This window comes from Schistocerca gregaria, chromosome 3 (genome assembly GCF_023897955.1).
Source record: "Schistocerca gregaria isolate iqSchGreg1 chromosome 3, iqSchGreg1.2, whole genome shotgun sequence".
Lineage (NCBI taxonomy): Eukaryota > Metazoa > Arthropoda > Insecta > Orthoptera > Acrididae > Schistocerca > Schistocerca gregaria.
In genome coordinates, this window is record NC_064922.1 from 373,120,155 (window position 1) to 373,139,954 (window position 19,800).

Below are 19,800 nucleotides of genomic sequence, written 5' to 3' on the forward strand. Positions count from 1 at the left end.
ACTATAGTACTCTGAAAGTACATCCAGATCTTGGATAACAACAATCTATCATGATCATCTTCCTGTGATGACCAAGACAAAAGGAACAGTTTTTGAAGAACAGTATTGAAAGTGTTGAAATAATAATGTCATTGATGCAAGTATGTTTACTAGTCATTAGTGCTATCCTGCAGTGACAGGAACAATAGAACCATAGGTGTCTTTGAGGATGTAGCTGACCACACAGTATTATTATTATTACAGTATTACAGTAGTATGGCCATCCATTGCTTGTCCTGTACCTCAAGAGCTGCGAGTTGTTTATAAAAAACACAAGTCTGATGCACATAACCAAGTGCAAGTTTATTTGTTGGTAAACAGCAAGTGAGAACCCAGCCAACACATTAAACTGTAGCAAATCCATGGAATAGCCAAGAGTTATCACTGGGGAAGTGGCTGGAATGTAGCATAGTAACATAAATCAAGCAAACACTTGAGGCTACCTGTGCAAAGGAGTGCCTACTTATGCCACCCCATAGAGCATTGGTTGCAGCATGTCAGTTGATGTGGAGACAAGGGGCAAGCCCACTGTTTGGAGTGTCACTCTCTGTGTAAGTCAATGGAGCAGTGCATCATCAGTGGTATAGTCTGAAAAACCTTGTCATCCAAGCCACTATCACTCTGGCTGACAGATACAGCACTTACCACTAAGAGAAACAAGTGAGCGTTTTGACATTTGATCATACTAAAATGTTTTGTTTCATACATGGTGCTAGACATTGTCCTTGCATGTGACTGAAGAATAGTCTATTTGATCTCCTTGGTAAGAAACATCATTAAAAGTAATCAATTATTGAAAATATAATGTAATTGTATAGATAAAAAATCAAGCTACCAAGTGGCAGCAGGTGAAAACACATGCAAAGGTATTAAAATCTGCAAAAAAAAAAAAAAAGGCAGGTCAGGTTCAGGAAATGTCGAGAGTTCAGAAAAGTTGCTCAAAACCTCGCATCAGGGAGGCTTACCGAATGGCATGAGAAGGAAAGACAAGATTGTTGAGGACTGCACCACACAACATTTGAAAATATGAGAGATTAAAGATGGAAGACAGGGTCATAATCTAGACAGAGATTACTGACAAAACATTGTGCATGAATAAATAAGAGCAGAAAGCTAATTGCACTGTATGTGGTAGAGGTGGAGTGTGGGGCAAAATAGAAAGGTCAAAAAATGAAGGATATAGCAGACTAAGAGGAAGTGGAGAAAGGAGTAGTTACTGAGAAGAAATGCTGAGACAGAAGAAACCAATGTAAATTAAGGCCAGGTGGGTGGTGAGAACCATAGACATGTTGTAAAGCCGGTTCCCACCTGTGGAGATGTAAGAAACTGCTATCTGCGAGAAGAATCCACATGGGACATATGGTGAAACAGGCACTGTGGTCACGACTGTCACACTGTAGAGCGGGCTCTCCAGCAGGATATTATATGTTGCCAGTATACACCGTCTGCCCATGTCCACTCATCCTAACTGATAACTAGTTGGTAGTCATGCCAACATAAAAGGCTAAGCAATGTTTCCATAATAGCTGGTATGTGACATGTCGTGTCAAGGCAGCTTTCTCTTTGATGGTGTATGTTTTGACATTTATAGGGCTGGAATAGGAGGTGGTAGGAGGGTGCATAGGGAAAGTCTTAAAATGGGGATGGTCACAGGGGTAGGAACCATAGGGTAGGGATATGAATACAGGAGCAGCATAGGATTTGGCAAGAATATTGTGGAGACTGGGAGATAGACGAAAATCTATGCTAAGTGTGTCGGACAAAACGTTGGACACAATGCACTTCATTTCAGCGCATGATTTTAGAAATTCATAGCCTTATCGAAGTAGTTGATTAATACAGTAAAGACCAGGATAATACTGAGTGACAAGATGTGCATTCCTCAGTTGTTTTTTGGAAGGATTGGCAGTACCAGTTTTGGAATTGGCCTGGGAATTGCGCTTTTGAACTAGGGTAATTACATCCTGTGAAGGCTGAGGTGAGAATGTTGGTGTAATGCTGTAAAGAGCCTGCATCGAAACAAATACGTTTGCCTTGAATGCTATGGCTGTTTGACATGGAAATGATGGCAACTGTCAAAATGTAAGTACTCATGACCACCAACTCCAGCATCTTGGGCCGGTATGGCATCCTGGCATTTCGGCCTGTGAGGCAGGAGTTGGCAGTCGTGTGCATGAGGTGTGTTTGAATTGTGTGTATTTTTCTTTTGCTGATGAAGGCTGTGGCCGAAAGCTTTATGTAAGTGTCTTTTAATTGTGCCTGTCTGCCACTTAACATGTCTTCTTTATGGTAAGCGGCAATGTGTCTTTTCCTAAAGTGTTGATATTCTTACCTAGAGGTTCCATTGTTTGAAAATGTAAGTACTGATGTTTGTTGGTATGTTTGATGTGAACAGAAGTGTGTAGCTAACCCTCGGTGAGGATGACGTCAACATCAAGGAAAGTGGCATAATACTACATGCCACTTTCCATGGAGAGCACCATCTGAAATTTAATTGGGAGATTCCAAGGAACTGCCCCCTACCTCCCCCCCCCCCCCCATACACACCTCTATCACAAACAATGCACTTAGCTTTCCACTTTCATTAACTCTCACATGGTGTTTTGACGTTGATCCCTGTCTTGCTCTTGACCCTATCTTCCACCTATAAGCTCTCAGGCTTTCAAATCTTGTGTGGTGGCTTCCCCTGCAATCTGCCTTTCCTTCTCATCCCTCCAGTATGTACCCCCTTATCTACTGTTCTCGGTGACTTCTATAACCTCCTATAACATTTCCTATACCTCAGCAGTCCTTTTCTTTCAGCACCCTTCCTTCTCCTTAAAATTTTTTTGCTGGAAGAAAGAGCCACTGGATCCAAAAGCTTGAAAACTTGAATACCTTTATATGTATTACTGTTGAAAAACCAAGTTTGCCAAGAGCACTAGTAATTCTTTTTATTACAATTACCAGTTTCAACAGATCTATACTGTCATCATTGGGTCTGAAAATTACACAAACAAACATCCCCAGTGAAGATGGCTCAAAAACATATGATTTCACATAATAACTGTGTACATCACTGCAACTTTAGAATGTTGTATTAGGCATACAAACATTTTACAACACTGAAAGTCACATAGTGATGCGCCAAACTGTAATAAAAAGTGACGTGGGACACCAGTATGACACAAATGAAATACCACATGATTAAACATAAAAATGTTGTACTGATGTCCCAGCACACAATAATCACTTGCACCACAATAGTGACATAGCTAATATAACATTTTCAGAAATAAGCGCGCGCGCGCGCGCACACACACACACACACACACACACACACACACACACACACACACACACATCCATCCATCCATTTACAGACACAAGCAGACATATGATATGTCTGCTTGTGTCTGTGTATGTGCGGATGGATATGTGTGTGTGTGTGTGTGTGTGTGTGTGTGTGTGTGTGTGTGTGCGAGTGTACATCTGTCCTTTTTTCCCCTAAGGTCAGTTTTCCGCTCCCGGGATTGGAATGACTCCTTACCCTCTCCCTTAAAACCCACATCCTTTCATCTTTCCTTCTCCTTCCCTCTTTCCTGACGAAGCAACCGCCAGTTGCGAAAGCTCGTAATTTTGTGTATGTGTTTGTGTGTTATTTTATTGTGCCTGTCTACCCGTGCTTTCCTGCATGGTAAGTCTTGGAATCTTTGTTTTTAATGTAAGTACACAGTTATATACATATTTGTGTCTGATAACTGATAAATTATTATACATGTGCCACACTGTCTCATTAAAATTATTTTAGGGCAATTTACATAAAATTTTAATTCACAGATTCACTATGTTTTGAAAACATACAGTGCCATTTTTTTTTTTAAATTAAAATTTGCAATGAAATATACATTGTCATCCTTTACATGTAAACTTCTAATAACTGTAGTTCAATGTCATTTTTTACAGTAAGTTTACAATAAATGTAATTCAGATTATTCGTCAACACAGAGCTGTACTAAAAGTCCTGATAGAAAAAAAGTCAGCGTAGATTTGTCAAAACTGGTAATTGTAATAAAAAAGACTACTAATGATCTTGGCAAATTTGATCCTTCAAGAATAATATAACGTTCAGATAACAGCCTCCTCCATCACCCCACACCTGATGCAATGTCAAACATATATAAACTTTATGCGTGTTTTCTCCTGCCTTTGTTTGGTGAGCATATTTTTTATCTATCGATTTACATTATATTTTCACAGCTAGATGTCAGCTCGTCAACAGAACTTGAATCTTGATGTTCAGGTAATATTTAGAAAGAGTGGCTAATGAGGTTTGGTTTTAACTGGCTTTTGAATTGGTAGGAATTCCCTATTTCTTGTTTTATGTTAGACAGCAGCTTGTTGAGTATTTTACTACCAGAGTACATAACTCCATTCTGAACATTGTTCAAAGAGAGAAAGTCTGCATGGAAATTATTTTTGTGGCTTGCATTGTCCCTATGTAAATCACAGTTCAGTTGAAACTAATTTTTAGTATCAGCAACAACAACAAAATTAAGGATTAAAAGAAAGGGAAAGTAAATATGGGAATTCCAAAATCCTTAAAAAGGCTTCTGCTAGATATATGATTGTTCACTTTACGTAATATTCTTACTGCTCACTTTTACTTAACAAACACTTTATACACTTTAGGTGTACTGCCCCAGAAGATAATTCCATAACAGAACAGTTAGTGAAAATATGCAAAATAAGTAGGCTGACCAGACATCCCAGTTTTGCTGGGACAGTCCTGGTTTTCACATATCATCCAGGACACATAGTTGTCCCAGTTTTCAATCAAGAAACAAAATACGTGCAATAATATTTCTCATTTAATTAAATATTTATGAAAAACAAGGTTTCCTAAAAGTAGAGCATTATACAAATATATATTTTCACAATACCCCCAAATAGATCACTACTGCATTTGGTTTAACTGATCTTATGCCCAAAAAAAAAAAAAAAGACTAACATATATATCGAAAAGAAAAGCAGGTATCACCTATCCTTGCCTCTGACTTGACAGATTCCATTTTGTGGCCCTCAAGACAAGCAAAACCAAAACCAAAGGAGGTATGCATGAGCAGTGCTGAAACCATTTCTCCTATTGGTACTGCAGCCATATGGAAGATAATTTTTGTGAAGAATGTGAGCTATGCAGCATATGTTAGCAGTGCTTACTGAATATTGTTTGACGTACCCTACCAGTCTATGGTCAAATGAAAACTTAAATTTTAATGGGAAATGTATAATTTTTATCTGATTATTGATTAGTAACATTACATAGTTTTTAGGATGAACAAATTGTACCTAAATAGCTAGTAAGTGACTAAAAACAGCAGGTTATTACAATAAAAAAGTATATGTCAGTTTCTCTCATTTCTAAAAGAAAAGAATTTTATTTATTTATAATTACCTACATGTTCATTTCCAATTCACAAATCGAAGATAAATTCTTGCTATGGGTTTTTCAGTTGCTGCATGATCATAGACCTATTATAAATTTGAAAATCGCGATAACTGACAAGAAAGGTACATGTAAGTGTAGTAATGAACTTACGGATAAAGTATAAACACATGTGTCTTGGCATTTTCTCTTTGAAATCTGGTCAGACTAAAAATAAGCCAACACCCCTGTCTCTATGTCAGCACAACTGGAAATTGTTCTATGATGTAAATCATCTACTGAGCTTCTTTATTAGTTTACCCATGTGTTGGTTACATTTTAACTTGTTATCCAGCTGCACACAGGAATTTTACGCAGTGTTTTTCATTAAGAGTATGATCACTAATGTCTTCTGGTGCTAAAAGTGTCTTTGTGAGAGTATGACTTAAGTGAACAACTTGTATGCATCTCCTGCTATCATCCGAACAGTGTCTGCTAGGGTTGGGTTTGGACCTTGACTAGTATGGTTGTAACATCAGCAAACATTACAGTCTTTGACCTGCCCTTTACAGTCATAGAAAAATTATTTATATAGGTTAGAAAGAACCAGCACTGATCCTTGTGGCACCCCACATAATATGTTGCCCTGTTCTGAACTTATTTTCATGCCACACGCACACTCATTCATTCACACTCACAAATGCAACTCACACACACGACCACAGTCTCTGGTTATCAAGGCCAGACTCTGGCTTCGGCAGCCAGAGAATGGTTTTTGTGTGTGTGTGTGTGTGTGTGTGTGTGTGTGTGTGTGTGTGTGTGCCCGCGCGTGTGTGTAAGCATGCACATGGGCACGCGCACGCTCATGGCCAAATTTTACTTATTTGACAGTCTTTTTGTTGTGCCTATCTGTGAAACAGGATAATTTTTCTTGCTCAGGTCTGCTAGAACTTCACCTTGTATTTCTTTGTGGGTGGAGAATTCTTCACAAAAGCCAAATTGAGAGGCAGTTAACAGTTTTGCTCAGGTAAATGAGTCAGTAATCTATCAAAGGCCACTTTCTAAAATACATTTTAAGAAATGGTTTGCTCACCTCCAGTTTTGTAGATGGTTCCTACTACTGCAGCCCCCTATATATTGCTCCCATGAGGATAGAGAGCATAAGATTAGATTAATTACAGCAAGCAAGGAGGCGATAAACAATCATTCTCCCATGCACATTATGCAAATGGAACAGGAAGAAACACTAATAAGTAGTACAATGGGATGTACTGTCTACCACGCACTTTATAGTGGTTTGCAGAGTACAAATGTAGATGCACATTTGAAACTTTCACAAAATAGGCCCCAAGTCATTGACTTATTACAAAGACAGCTTAAGATCCAGCCCTATCACGTTAGCGCAAGTTTTAATATTCTCCAAGAAACATCACCATAAGCAGTGGTTGTATTTTTTAAGCTAATGTGTAATGGTGGCGTATGTGGTGTCTACAGAAATAAATCTAATGCAGTGCTTGCAGCCACTGCAACACAGGAATTATTCAATCTGTGAGTAATGATTTGAAAGTGTCACAATTTCTGTCAATTTTCTGGGAGCTCAACTTCACAAGTTCTAACACACGAAAAGGTGGAAAAAATACGAATGTACTATGGTACATCTGCTTCTTCACACAATTTGTTTTGTCAATACTGTGGGTCTAATGTGCTCTGGAGATCATACATAAAGAAATTGTCAATAGCATCCATACTTTTGTGTTGGGTGACTGCTGAATGAAGATCCTGTACTGAACAAGCACTCGATGGCCTTATTGTATATTTTGATTTTAGTAAGATGTCATGAAAATGGGCACACCAAATGCACTCTGATGATGAAATGTAGAATTGCGTGTCCATTTACTAGCTGTACTCGTGCATCTTCAAGAAGTATGTTACAGCACACAGAATTCAAGAACAAATGTTAACTGAAACAGTGGTTATGTTTCTTTGTATTGGTTCTACCAAGATGAATACTAAGAAGAAAACTTTGTCAGCTGGGAAAGGATCAGTCTCTGACGCATCCCAGCCTTCACCTGATGTGGTTTATAGCAGGGGACGGGGGAAGGTGAGAAACTAAATTAAGATTGTTGTAAGGACATTTGCAGCTAGTCCCTATTTATATAAGTACAGTGTTTTAATCACTGTATCACCTAGCTCAGGATTTGCATATAATTATTACTTCTCATGAAATGGAAGAGATAATTATGTGTGTTATATTTTTAACTGGATAAATTCCACACAGAATAAATCAAAACAACAAGAAAAATCATCCATTTAATGACATAGGACATACACATCTGGAATAGCCATGGCCAAATGTACCAAGTTACACCACGAACTGCAATCTCATACACACTGTTCTACAAATTTGGCCTCTTGTTACTATTTCTCTTCACATACTTGAAGAGCATGTATGGTTTGTGTCAAATTCGTGTGTGTGTGTGGGGGGGGGCTCAAATGGCTCTGAGCACTATTGGACTTAACACTGAGGTCATCAGTCCCCTAGAACTTAGAACTACTTAAACATACCTAACCTAAGGACATCACACACCCGCCCGAGGCAGGATTCGAACTTGCGACCGTAGCGGTCTCGCGGTTCCAGACTGACGCGCCTAGAACTGCGTGGCCACACTGGCCGGCTCTGTGTGTGTGTGTGTGTGTGTGTGTGTGTGTGTGTGTGTGTGTGTGTGTGTGTGTGTGTGTGTGTGTGTCTGTGCGCATGTGTGTGTTTTCTGCTTCAAAAAAAGGTATTGTGGCTGAAAGCTTAAAAGTATATCAGTCTGTTTTTGCTGTGCCTGTCTACAACTCAATGTCTCCTCTGTATGCTGAGTAGTAATCTATCTACACCTTCGATAAGAGTGTCATTATATTATGCTAGAAATTGTTTACTGGGTGCTGTTGGGGGCCAGTTTTCTAGAGCAGTGGTGCTGTTGCAAACTTGTAATCATAATATGAATGAATATGATTATGAATGAATCAGTTACACACCTGTGGTATGTTCTGGCAGTTTCTCGTGTTCTCAGATCAAAACACTTCATTGTTCCATCTTGTGACCCAGATATAAGCCAGGTTGACTCAGCCGGATGGAAACTAACTTTGTTTACTGTACGTTTGTGATCAATAAACACATGGTCTTGTTTTGATCTTGAAGGACGGTTCAAATTCCATACAACTACTGCCCCATTTGTTGCAGCAGTTGCTAAAATATGGTCTGTGAACAAGTCATACACTTTTATACTAATGCTGCCATTATAAATGTTGCTGTTATTTCTATACATATGGTTATTTCTTAACTTTCTATGTTAGGCTTATGGCTTACAAAGTTAAACATACCATTAAAGAATAACCACTAAAAATTATTTCACATAATATTATGAGGTATATCATTGGGCAGAGTTATTTAATGAATGTATGATTTGTGGGCTGACGTATTGAGACAATTGTAACATTTTGATTTTACCAACAGCCTTCATGATGTGTGTTCAAGCACTGGAGATGCTGACATCTATGTACATTTAAATTACATTTATTGTGTCAGATGCAAAATTCAATTGAGAAAACTAATAAAATTACATGAAAACAAAATGGCTGGCCATCATTTACCTTCAAGAGATCAAATTTTTAGTACTGATGATTCAAACATTTACTTTAAGTGTTTTCTATTTTAAGAGTTTCTATGAACAGTACTTACAATTTTGCCTTCAGAAGGTTAATATTAGCCACTCATTCTGTCTCCCGTTAAGTTTATATTACCTTTATATACTGTATAAATTTTATGTATATACTTACTGGTCACATTAATACATAGTAATTTTCTTTTTTTTTCTTTTTCTTTTCTCCCCCCCCCCCCCCCCCCAAATAAACTGCTACGCTCACACATATCATTACAGTGTGTAAGCACTACAACAATTATGTCTGAAAAGGCCATGCATAGAATTGCAGTTTTAGGTGTCTTGGTGCTAGGTTCCTATTTGAGCTAGGAACAAGAGGTAAAATTTTTTTGGTTTAGCCCGGACCAGCAGCCTGTGCAGCTAAGTTACGGTATATTGAGCAAAGTTTGAATGATTAACCAGGGCTGGTGCCCAGGCAAATTGTACATATCAATTAATTCCTTCTGCAAAAGATTTCAATTAATTAATGTTCAGTTAATGCCACAATTTTTATGTGCACATTCAGATTTTACATGCAAAAATGTGCGTAAACCACATTTTTCTGGGAGGTTTTTGAAGTGTGCCACTTCTGTAGTTTAAACTTGAATGAATCGGTTAAAACTCTGCATGAAGGTAGTTAAATTGGATGAAGTCAAAAAGAAATTTTGTTTGTCCAATAATTTCCAGCCATTGTGGAGATATGGTGGTTTTAAAGTTGATTTCAATGTAGCTCATAAAATACATTCTTGCATGAATTGAATGCACAAAAGTGGTTAAAGTGAATCAAATAAATAACAAGTGAATTCTTATAAGAAAAACTGAAGACTCACTTTCAAAAATCTAGCTTCGTTCGAATATAACGTGCAAATATATATATATATATATATATGTGTGTGTGTGTGTGTGTGTGTGTGTGTGTGTGTGTGTGACTTTTTTTTTTTTTTCTTCCGATTACCACTTCCATGTTTCAAACGTGTGCAAATCAATTCAAATTTTGCAAGATGGTAGACAAATTTGTGTAATTATTGGTTTTCCTACTGTGTTTTGAAAGCTTTATCCGTTGTCATGTTATAAGCAACATGGTTTGAAAGACAATAATAAATACCTATACCAGTTTAGTTGTCATCTGAGTCAACAAAAACCTACATTGGTTGCCAATTTATGCTGGCCCAATGGCAAAGTTATGATAGAGTAAAAGTTGGGAACTAGAATGAAAAATGCCCCTACTGTAGCACAAAAAAGATGAATACATCTTGGGCAAAGTTAGGGATGTAAAAGAAGGTAACTAGCTTCTCAACTTATTTGGCAGCTTCAAAGTCATTGCACTTTCTGTGAGTTAACCCTACGTACCCAGTACAGTGATCTCCCCTACTTGCAAGGCGTTGGCATCCCTGCATCTTGAAATTGAGAGGCTGAAGTCCCTGATCCTGTGTCCAAAATTCATAACATTCACTACCAACAGTAAACACTATCAATATCATATGGCAGAATAGCATACATGTAATAGCTAAAAATGTTTTTCTAGGGAGATAAAATTTCTGGGGATGGATTTCTCCCAAGGGCGGTGGGAGGGTGGGGAGGGGGGGGGGGGGGAGAGAAGGGGAGAGGACACTGAAACAGTTTCTTGATATCTGGTTAGGGGATTGATTTTTTTTCCCCCAAAAGGTGACCATTTCTCCCTCCAACCCATCCTCTGATACGTTTCTAGTGAGGGGTGTAAGAACAAATAAGCAAAAATTTTGTGCTTCTAGAAGTAGGATACATCTAATGTAGGAAGTACCAGATAATCCGCGTGCATTTGAAATAGGAAGTATCCCAGAGTGGAGATGTATGCATCCTAAACTTTAATGACATGCATATTGCATGACATGACCTATGCTGAGAGGCAGCATCTTGATGAGACAATGGCTCACAGCCAAGGCCGGAACAGCTCTGCTGCTGCTGCTGCTGCTAGCTGGTGTCATCTGCAGTGTTGAGCAGCACCAGGGCACCAAGGTGGCAAGGTGCCCGGAATTCCAGACCGCGGCATACAAGTAGCAGGGGATTCGGGGCAGCAGAGCACCTCAAACTTTGAACCTTGGTATATGTGTGGCAGGCTGGTTATGATGGCTACCCAGTGGGTTCTGGAGGCTTCAGTAGCACAGCAGCTGTCCGGTTACATCTCCAGCTCAAACTTGCCTGCTGTCTCGATCAGAGCACATAATAACACACCAGCGACTGGCTGTCTGGCAGCGAAGGCATACACCACCACTTGATGCAATGCTGCATTGACGAGTCTTTGTGAGTGTCTTGATACACACTGAAGTAATTTGTGGGACACCTGTGGTTTGGTTGTGTCATCAGCCATGTGCCTTCAGAATGGTAATTGGGATACACCTGAATTTCCTTAGCATGATAGTACTCTGTCTGTACTGCAACATACCTCCCCTCTTTGGAGAAATTCAGTCCACAAATTTAGCTAGGTGTTGTGCCGATGAAGGCTAGCTGGGACAGATACTCAGATATAATTATCCAATAGAATAGCTCCATGCTCTTAAAGACAGAACTCACATGAAAAAATACTTTTGATAAATTACTCATCTGTTATTTATGCTCATCCAAGTCTCCCTGTTGCATCTTCACCATACACTTTCCCTACATTGCTTGCTGTAGTGCTCCCTTTCAAGAAGGCCAGCAACCCAACACACTATCTCATGCCACTCTGTCATGGAGCCACATGAGCTGGCAGTTTACACTATGAGCAAACAACTCATTTGATAGATTCATCACTTGGACTCTTCCATGGTACTACAACCAAATCTATTTCTGGCATAACTATGATAAATCATTTAGACAGTAGGAAGAGAGTGGACACAACCTCATGAACAATAAACACGAGAAATCCATGAGCAGTTACAGAACACACATGGTACTACTAAATCTTGACACCCTTGACGATAATAGTAGGTACCTCTTCCAATTCTGTTTCTGACACAACTTGTAGAGGCACAAGGTGAGTTGACATTTATGGTGGGTGGTGGAGACATTCTTCTTGTTTTCAGGATGGCATTCTGCTCTCCCACCTTGATGTTGTTGGTTCAACATGCGCATTGGGAATACAGAAATCCATTGGAGGTGAAGACAGCAACAGCATTGGAGGTGAAGACAGCAACAGCACGAGTGACTGCACTCAAGGAAAGTCTTTGTGATTTATCCAGCTTATCAGATACAAATGCACACACTATCACGGCGGGTGCAGTCTGGCGTCGATCCACACTGTCTTCGCGTCGGTGTAGTGATGGGACATGCACCTGAAGACGACACGTGCCACTGAGCAACACTGGTTGCCTGGTGGAGCTGATGCACTGGGTGCTGAGACAGTGGCTAGTAGTCAAGGCACCTATCATTCGGCTGGTACTGACTGGATTCATCTGCAGTGCTAGGCAGCAGCACGGAGGTGGTGTAGCATGGTGCAGTGTCCCAAACACCAGACTGATGATAATGACAGCTCTCCAGCGAATGCTGGAGGGCCTAGTAGCACAATGGCCATCTGATTACGATCACTGTCTTGAACCTGCACAGTGACTCGACTGAAGCATAAAATTAATGTCCCGGTGGCTGTCCGGTGGTGAAGGTATGTTCCACAGTTACAAACATCTCCATACACACTGATGTAAAGTGTTATCACTTTGCAGGTTGGCTGTGCCATCAACAGCAGACCTTGGAATCATAATTGGAACACTGTGCCCCTAAATTCCTAGGTGTCATGGTACAGCAACAACAAGAATCTATGTGTTGGAGAATTTTATTACATGATCAGTCTCACACAGCATGTGCTCTCCCATGGCCAGTTCCTGCCAGCTTAGTCTATGTCTATGTTGGGAAGAATGGGCAATTCACCAATACCAAGACCACTGAAGATAAATGGCATTGCAGTTGGGACATGTGGAGATATTGTCTTTGTTGGAGCACATGCTGCACGAGATGGACTATGCAATAAAAATCACAGACACAGAGGTTCTCACTTTGGAGAAGAACTAATGCATCCTCTTGTTCAGGAAAGCAATAGAAATCCACAGACACGACAATAGCATAAACAAGAAATAACAAACCCTCAAGATAAAGAGATCCTGGATTCTTGTGCTGCAGCTAATGACCGCTGCAGGTAGGAATCAGAGCAGCACAGCCATAATGACCACAGAAAAACCCTCAGACATCGCCAAGACGTACAATTAATCTGTGGCTATGAGCTCGACTCCAGTCTAGCACCAGCAACAAAGGATGAACGTTAGATAATGCAAGTCACTCATACTGATGAGATGTCAGAAAAATCATTAATCAACTGATAACAAAGAACCCAAGAAGTCAATAGGCGATATGTCAACAAGCGGCAATAAAAGACTCAACAATTTTGTAATGTAAAAAATATTTTTCTTTCTGTGTAGCAAACATACATTTAAACAGCAGCAGCCTAAAATACAATAATGAGAGTTCTTTTAAACAGAGGGTGGTCCATATAGCAATGTTTCATCAACACTGATAAGACATATATGCATAATATGGTATGCTGCATGTTTTATTTGTTATCTCAAACAGGTTCATATTGGTGAACAGGGCTGATTTCTTATTCTATTCTATTCTCTCTCTCACTGTGTGTGTGTGAGAGGGGGGGGGGGGGGGGCAAGGAGAGCAGAACTGGAATTAAAAGTTTACCTTCAGCTGCATTCCATGCAACATCATTACAAGAGAAATTTAGGTTAAGATTCTTGCCAACTCTTAAATTGCATGTCTCTTCAAATTCTTCTTCCTTTATGGTGAATATCTTGAAAACTGAAATTAAAAAGAAGAAAGAGTAAATAATTATCTTTACCTTATGCTCCAATATGAGTAGCATAAAAAACATACATTAGATAAAAGCACATACCATTTCTCCCAGCAATTACAACTTGAGTATTGTCTTTATTGAGCGCAAGGGCATTTGCAGGTGCCTCCTGACTGATAAACATCGTACGAGACGACATCTTCTGTAAAAAGGATAAGCATATTTTAATACAAGGGGAAACTAAAGAATTAGTTTCTCTGGTGTCGGAATAGCAGTGATAATTGAAAGTTCACTCAACAGAAATGTTATGACACTAGAAATGTACTCAGTTAGAGCATCCCCCCCCTCCCCCTGCCCCCCTGATGGTATTGTAAAAAATTAAATGTTACTCACACAAACCAATGAAGCAAATGCCTTATCAATGTGCCACTTACTCAGTAACTAACACTTGGAATGCGTATTAAAAAGGTGTTTTTATGAGTTAGTTTTCTTGATTTAGATGTGGAAAACTGTATTTTCTATACTTTACAGTGCTGTCATTATCAGTAGTAAGAATTATTAAAGTGACCTTAGTTAATAACCACAAAGTTTCTACACTGTAGTGGAGGGACCAGTAAATATGTGTAGCAAAAGGTAATATTGCTCAAGAAGGGTGACAGAGAAGATCTGTAAGCTTCTAGCACATATGCACAAACTTATAACTTCATTTATAAGCAACTGACTCACTGAACAATTAGACTTCTACAACCCCTTAGAATAAGCAGTATTTTGCAAAGGTTTTTCAACTTTTGACCATTCCAGTCCATTAAAGCCCACTTTCAAAAGACCATAGAATGTAACATCAAAATACAATCGGCATTTATTGAATGACTTAAAAGGGTTTGCTACAGTCACAATGTGAGCCAATCAGAAATTGGAGAGGTTCTTGGATCATTTTTATAAACAAACAGTGATAATGATAAGAGTAGATAAACCCCTCATAACCAAAAGGATCATGGTGGCCAAAAATATTTGTTAGGGGGATATGGTATCTCCAAAGTTTTTTTTCCTTATCTGTGGAAGATGTATACAAATACATGGACTGAAACAGGAGATGGCTAGTGCCAGAACCACCCTGGATTTGTTTATGACATTATGTCTATTTAAAACTAGTGAGAAATAAGAACTACTTGACGTATTTCATTAGGTTCTATGGAACAATGTAAGCCACAGTTACTTGGCCATTAATTCACAGAAAGCTGATAAGAAAATTTGAAAACAGAATAAGAAAACCATAAAAATTCAAAAATATTTACAATAGTATATTTAGTAAATAATTTGTTATAGTACAAGGCTCTAAACTACTGCAAGAAACTTTTTCACAGAATAAAAGGAGTATGCCACAAGCTTTCAAAATTATCACTTTTTTACCTTTCTATACAATGATTAAACTGTGAACTGCCAGTTCTTTTTCAATGAGTATCTGTTAATAAGAAGGAATCTCATGAGGGAATATATGTACAAAAATGGCACAGTTAAAGTTCCGCGATACATGAACAATTGTCAGCTCAAGTCTGCAAACTGACACTACAGATCATTCTGTATGCTCTTTTCTGAAGTAAGAATATTATCTGTGAATTCAATGAGTTGTCCTAAAACATGAGAGCTTGACACCATTGGATGTAATATAGTAAAAGTACATAAAGTAAAAAGTTTGCATGTTTCCATACATGGATAGAGGAACTACTGCATCAGTGCAATGCCATTCAGAAGGTTAGAAACATTTTCAGTCTTCTTCATATCCTACCAACCTCTTAACATTACAACTAGACAGTTACATATTCCAATATTTATACTTCCAAGTGAATTTTCCTGTATCTTTAGTCCTAAGAATTTGAAATATTTAACTTCAGTGGCCATTTGATCACCTAGCGAAAATAGGATTTTGTTTCTACATGAAACTTACGCACCTTTATCTGACAGACAATCATTAATTTTCCTCACACTGTGCTCTTCACCTAAAGAGAGTTATCTATACAGCAGATGGTTTTGGTGTGAATATGGGGAAAACTGTCAGAAATCCACTACTGAGAACTAACTGTGTGTTTCCAAATACTGGCCATACAATTCAGATAGGGAGCGCCAACTAAGCAGCAGAAATCCACAAAGACATTGTCAAGCTGCACAGCATTTAAACAGCATCAGTTCATCCTGACCAACAATGGCGTTCCAATGAAACTAAAATCAAAAATTGTCATGATATACATGAGTACTTATAGATTACAGTGCGCACAAAGAGCAAAGGAGGTAGACATGCTTTGTTTTACAAAGGGCAGTGCTTGTGCTGCTGTCATTCGCAATGTACAGCAGGTAGCAATGCTGATATTCTTCACGGGTTTGCAGCCGGATCATTTCGTCCTCCAGACACAATATTTCGGCGGACCAGCTGGCCGCCATCCTCAGGTGAGTTAATGCTGGTGCACTGCCTCGCCGGAACTGAGTTCCAGCCACAACGACGGAAACCTTTATACACCACAAACCGTTCACCGCGCATGCGCGAGAAGATAGCGCCTCCTGGCGGTAAGAAGACACGCAGCGCGCCGGTGGAGAAAGACGGCGGAAACGATAAATCGCATCAGGAAGGATCCAAAGATCGAAAAGAAGAACGTTTTTGTTTAATGTCCGACAACATCGGATTCCATATTTTGCTTAGAGGAAAACCTCTATCCCTGTTAATAATATTGCTTGCTAATCTGATTTCAATAGATTCTTTAAGAATACATTCCCAATAGCGAGAAGCAGGAGAGATCAATTGTGTCCTGTCGTACATCATTCTGTGTCCCTCGTTAAGGCAATGTTCCGCCACTGCAGATTTCTCGGGCTGGAGCAACCGAGTGTGCCGATGATGTTCCACACACCGGTCCTTAATCGTTCGAATAGTCTGACCAATGTACTTCTTTCCACAGTGACACGGGATTTCATATACACCGGGTTTCCTCAAACCCAAATTATCCTTAACTGAGCCGAGAAGGGCTCTAGTCTTGGCCACCGGCGCTCTAGTCTTGGCCACCGGCGTAAAAACACTTTTAATATCATATCTCCTTAGAATTCTTGAAATTTTAGATGATATACTTCCCGCAAAGGGTAAATAAGCAACAGCTACAAAAGTATCCTCTATAGGCTCGCGTGACGGACCAAACTGAAGAGCACGGCATATTTGTTGTTCCGTATATCCATTCTGTTTGAAAACAGTTTTTAAATGGTCAAGTTCTTCTTTCAAATGTTCCTCGTCAGAAATGGCATAAGCTCTTTTTACCAAAGTCCGCAAAACTCCACTACGTTGGTGTGGTGGATGACAGCTGGTCGCATGAAGATAACGGTCAGTATGAGTAGGTTTCCGATACACACTGTGTCCGAAAGTCCCATCGTCCTTTCTTTCAACCAAAACATCAAGAAATGGAAGTTTGCCATCACTTTCAATTTCCATGGTAAACTGAATGCTCGGATGTAGACAATTAAAGTGATCCAAAAAACGATTCAAGGCATCAATTCCATGCGGCCAAACCATAAAAATGTCATCAACATATCTGAAAAAACACTTAGGTTTAAGAAACGAAGTTTTGAGTGCCATGTCCTCAAAGTCTTCCATAAAAAGGTTAGCGACTATGGGGGAGAGGGGACTCCCCATAGCCACTCCGTCAGTTTGCTCAAAATATACATCATTAAAAAGGAAATACGTCGAAGTCAACACATGACGACATAACTTGGTGGTTTCTTCATCTAATTTCTCACTGATTAGTGACAGGGACTCTTCAAGAGGAACCCGAGTAAAAAGAGAAATAACATCAAAGCTGACAAGCAAGTCAGAAGGACCAGAGTATAATGATTTTAATCGTCGAATGAAGTCAGACAAATTAGATATGTGATGTTCACATTTTCCCACATATGGCCTGAGGACCGAAGCTAAATATTTGGCCAAATTATAGGTAGGGGCGCCCAAGTTGCTGACAATGGGACGCAGAGGAATACCACTCTTATGTATTTTGGGTAAACCATACAATCTCGGAGGAACCGCCGCACCAGGATGAAGTTTCTTGATGACATCACTAGGTAAAGAGCTCTTCTTTAAAAGTGAGAGAGTCTTTCGTTTTATACAATCCGTGGGATCATTTTTGATTTTCCGATAGGCCGATTCCTGTAGCAAAAGATCCATTTTGGCAACATAATCCTCACGTGCGAGAATAACCGTGGCATTGCCTTTATCAGCCGGAAGAATGATTAGATCCCGATTTTCTCTCAGAGACCGAATAGCAGCCCTTTCACAAGATGGAATATTATTCCTTGGAGGTGGAGTTCGACGAAGTTTATAGGCAACCTCCTGCCTGATCTCTTCTGCCCTGTCCTCAGGAAGGCGGGCCACAGCTTGTTCTACAGCACAAATAAAATCCGTAATAGGAGTCCTCTTGGGAGTAGGTGCGAAATTTAACCCTTTTTTCAAAACAGATAATGTAGCATCATCAAATTCCTGAGTCGTAAGATTAATAACCACCCGTTGACGGGTGTCGTCACCAGACATAATAGGAGAAACAGAGAGACGTTGGAACTTAGATGACTGTTTACCAGCAGCAATTTTCTGCACCGAGTCCGAAAAAGCCCATGAAGCGCTATCCACCCATTCCCACGATGTGGCAGACAGTCTCGAAGATATTTCCAGATGCAAATAAAATAAATCTTTGGATATAAAATCCAATCGTCGACGCGTAAAGCGAATACGTTCCCGTACCAATGCACGACTGGCCCGCTTCTTGATTTTGTTGGCCGCTTTTGTGTCAATATAATGATTAATTCTGGCGAATTTAGGGATAATACCCTCGTCCCGACATCTCAATAAAAACACAAGTGCACTCAGTAACTTCCCTTTCTTCTTGCGAAAATTATCCAACTTTCTAACAAGACTCACCATCTCCTCCCCGTAGAGGTTTTGGATGTGATTTCGTAGACTTTCCCGGCGTAATAACTGCTGATATTCTTCACGGGTTTGCAGCCGGATCATTTCGTCCTCCAGACACAATATTTCGGCGGACCAGCTGGACGCCATCCTCAGGTGAGTTAATGCTGGTGCACTGCCTCGCCGGAACTGAGTTCCAGCCACAACGACGGAAACCTTTATACACCACAAACCGTTCACCGCGCATGCGCGAGAAGATAGCGCCTCCTGGCGGTAAGAAGACACGCAGCGCGCCGGTGGAGAAAGACGGCGGAAACGATAAATCGCATCAGGAAGGATCCAAAGATCGAAAAGAAGAACGTTTTTGTTTAATGTCCGACAACATCGGATTCCATATTTTGCTTAGAGGAAAACCTCTATCCCTGTTAATAATATTGCTTGCTAATCTGATTTCAATAGATTCTTTAAGAATACATTCCCAATAGCGAGAAGCAGGAGAGATCAATTGTGTCCTGTCGTACATCATTCTGTGTCCCTCGTTAAGGCAATGTTCCGCCACTGCAGATTTCTCGGGCTGGAGCAACCGAGTGTGCCGATGATGTTCCACACACCGGTCCTTAATCGTTCGAATAGTCTGACCAATGTACTTCTTTCCACAGTGACACGGGATTTCATATACACCGGGTTTCCTCAAACCCAAATTATCCTTAACTGAGCCGAGAAGGGCTCTAGTCTTGGCCACCGGCGTAAAAACACTTTTAATATCATATCTCCTTAGAATTCTTGAAATTTTAGATGATATACTTCCCGCAAAGGGTAAATAAGCAACAGCTACAAAAGTATCCTCTATAGGCTCGCGTGACGGACCAAACTGAAGAGCACGGCATATTTGTTGTTCCGTATATCCATTCTGTTTGAAAACAGTTTTTAAATGGTCAAGTTC

The 19,800-nt window shown here is 39.8% G+C and overlaps 1 protein-coding gene across 2 annotated transcripts in view; it reads right to left on the bottom strand.

The window, feature by feature from the left end:
- Positions 1-19,800, bottom strand: part of LOC126353892 (GATOR complex protein WDR24) — a 106,668-nt gene that overhangs the window by 69,859 nt on the left and 17,009 nt on the right. For both annotated transcript variants that reach the window (XM_050003107.1, XM_050003106.1), the window contains exons 4-6: positions 14,033-14,132; positions 13,822-13,938; positions 8,468-8,690 (exon numbers count right to left, since the gene is read on the bottom strand). In XM_050003107.1, the coding sequence (XP_049859064.1) occupies positions 8,468-8,690; positions 13,822-13,938; positions 14,033-14,132 (440 nt within the window). The remainder of the gene's footprint in view (positions 1-8,467; positions 8,691-13,821; positions 13,939-14,032; positions 14,133-19,800) is intronic.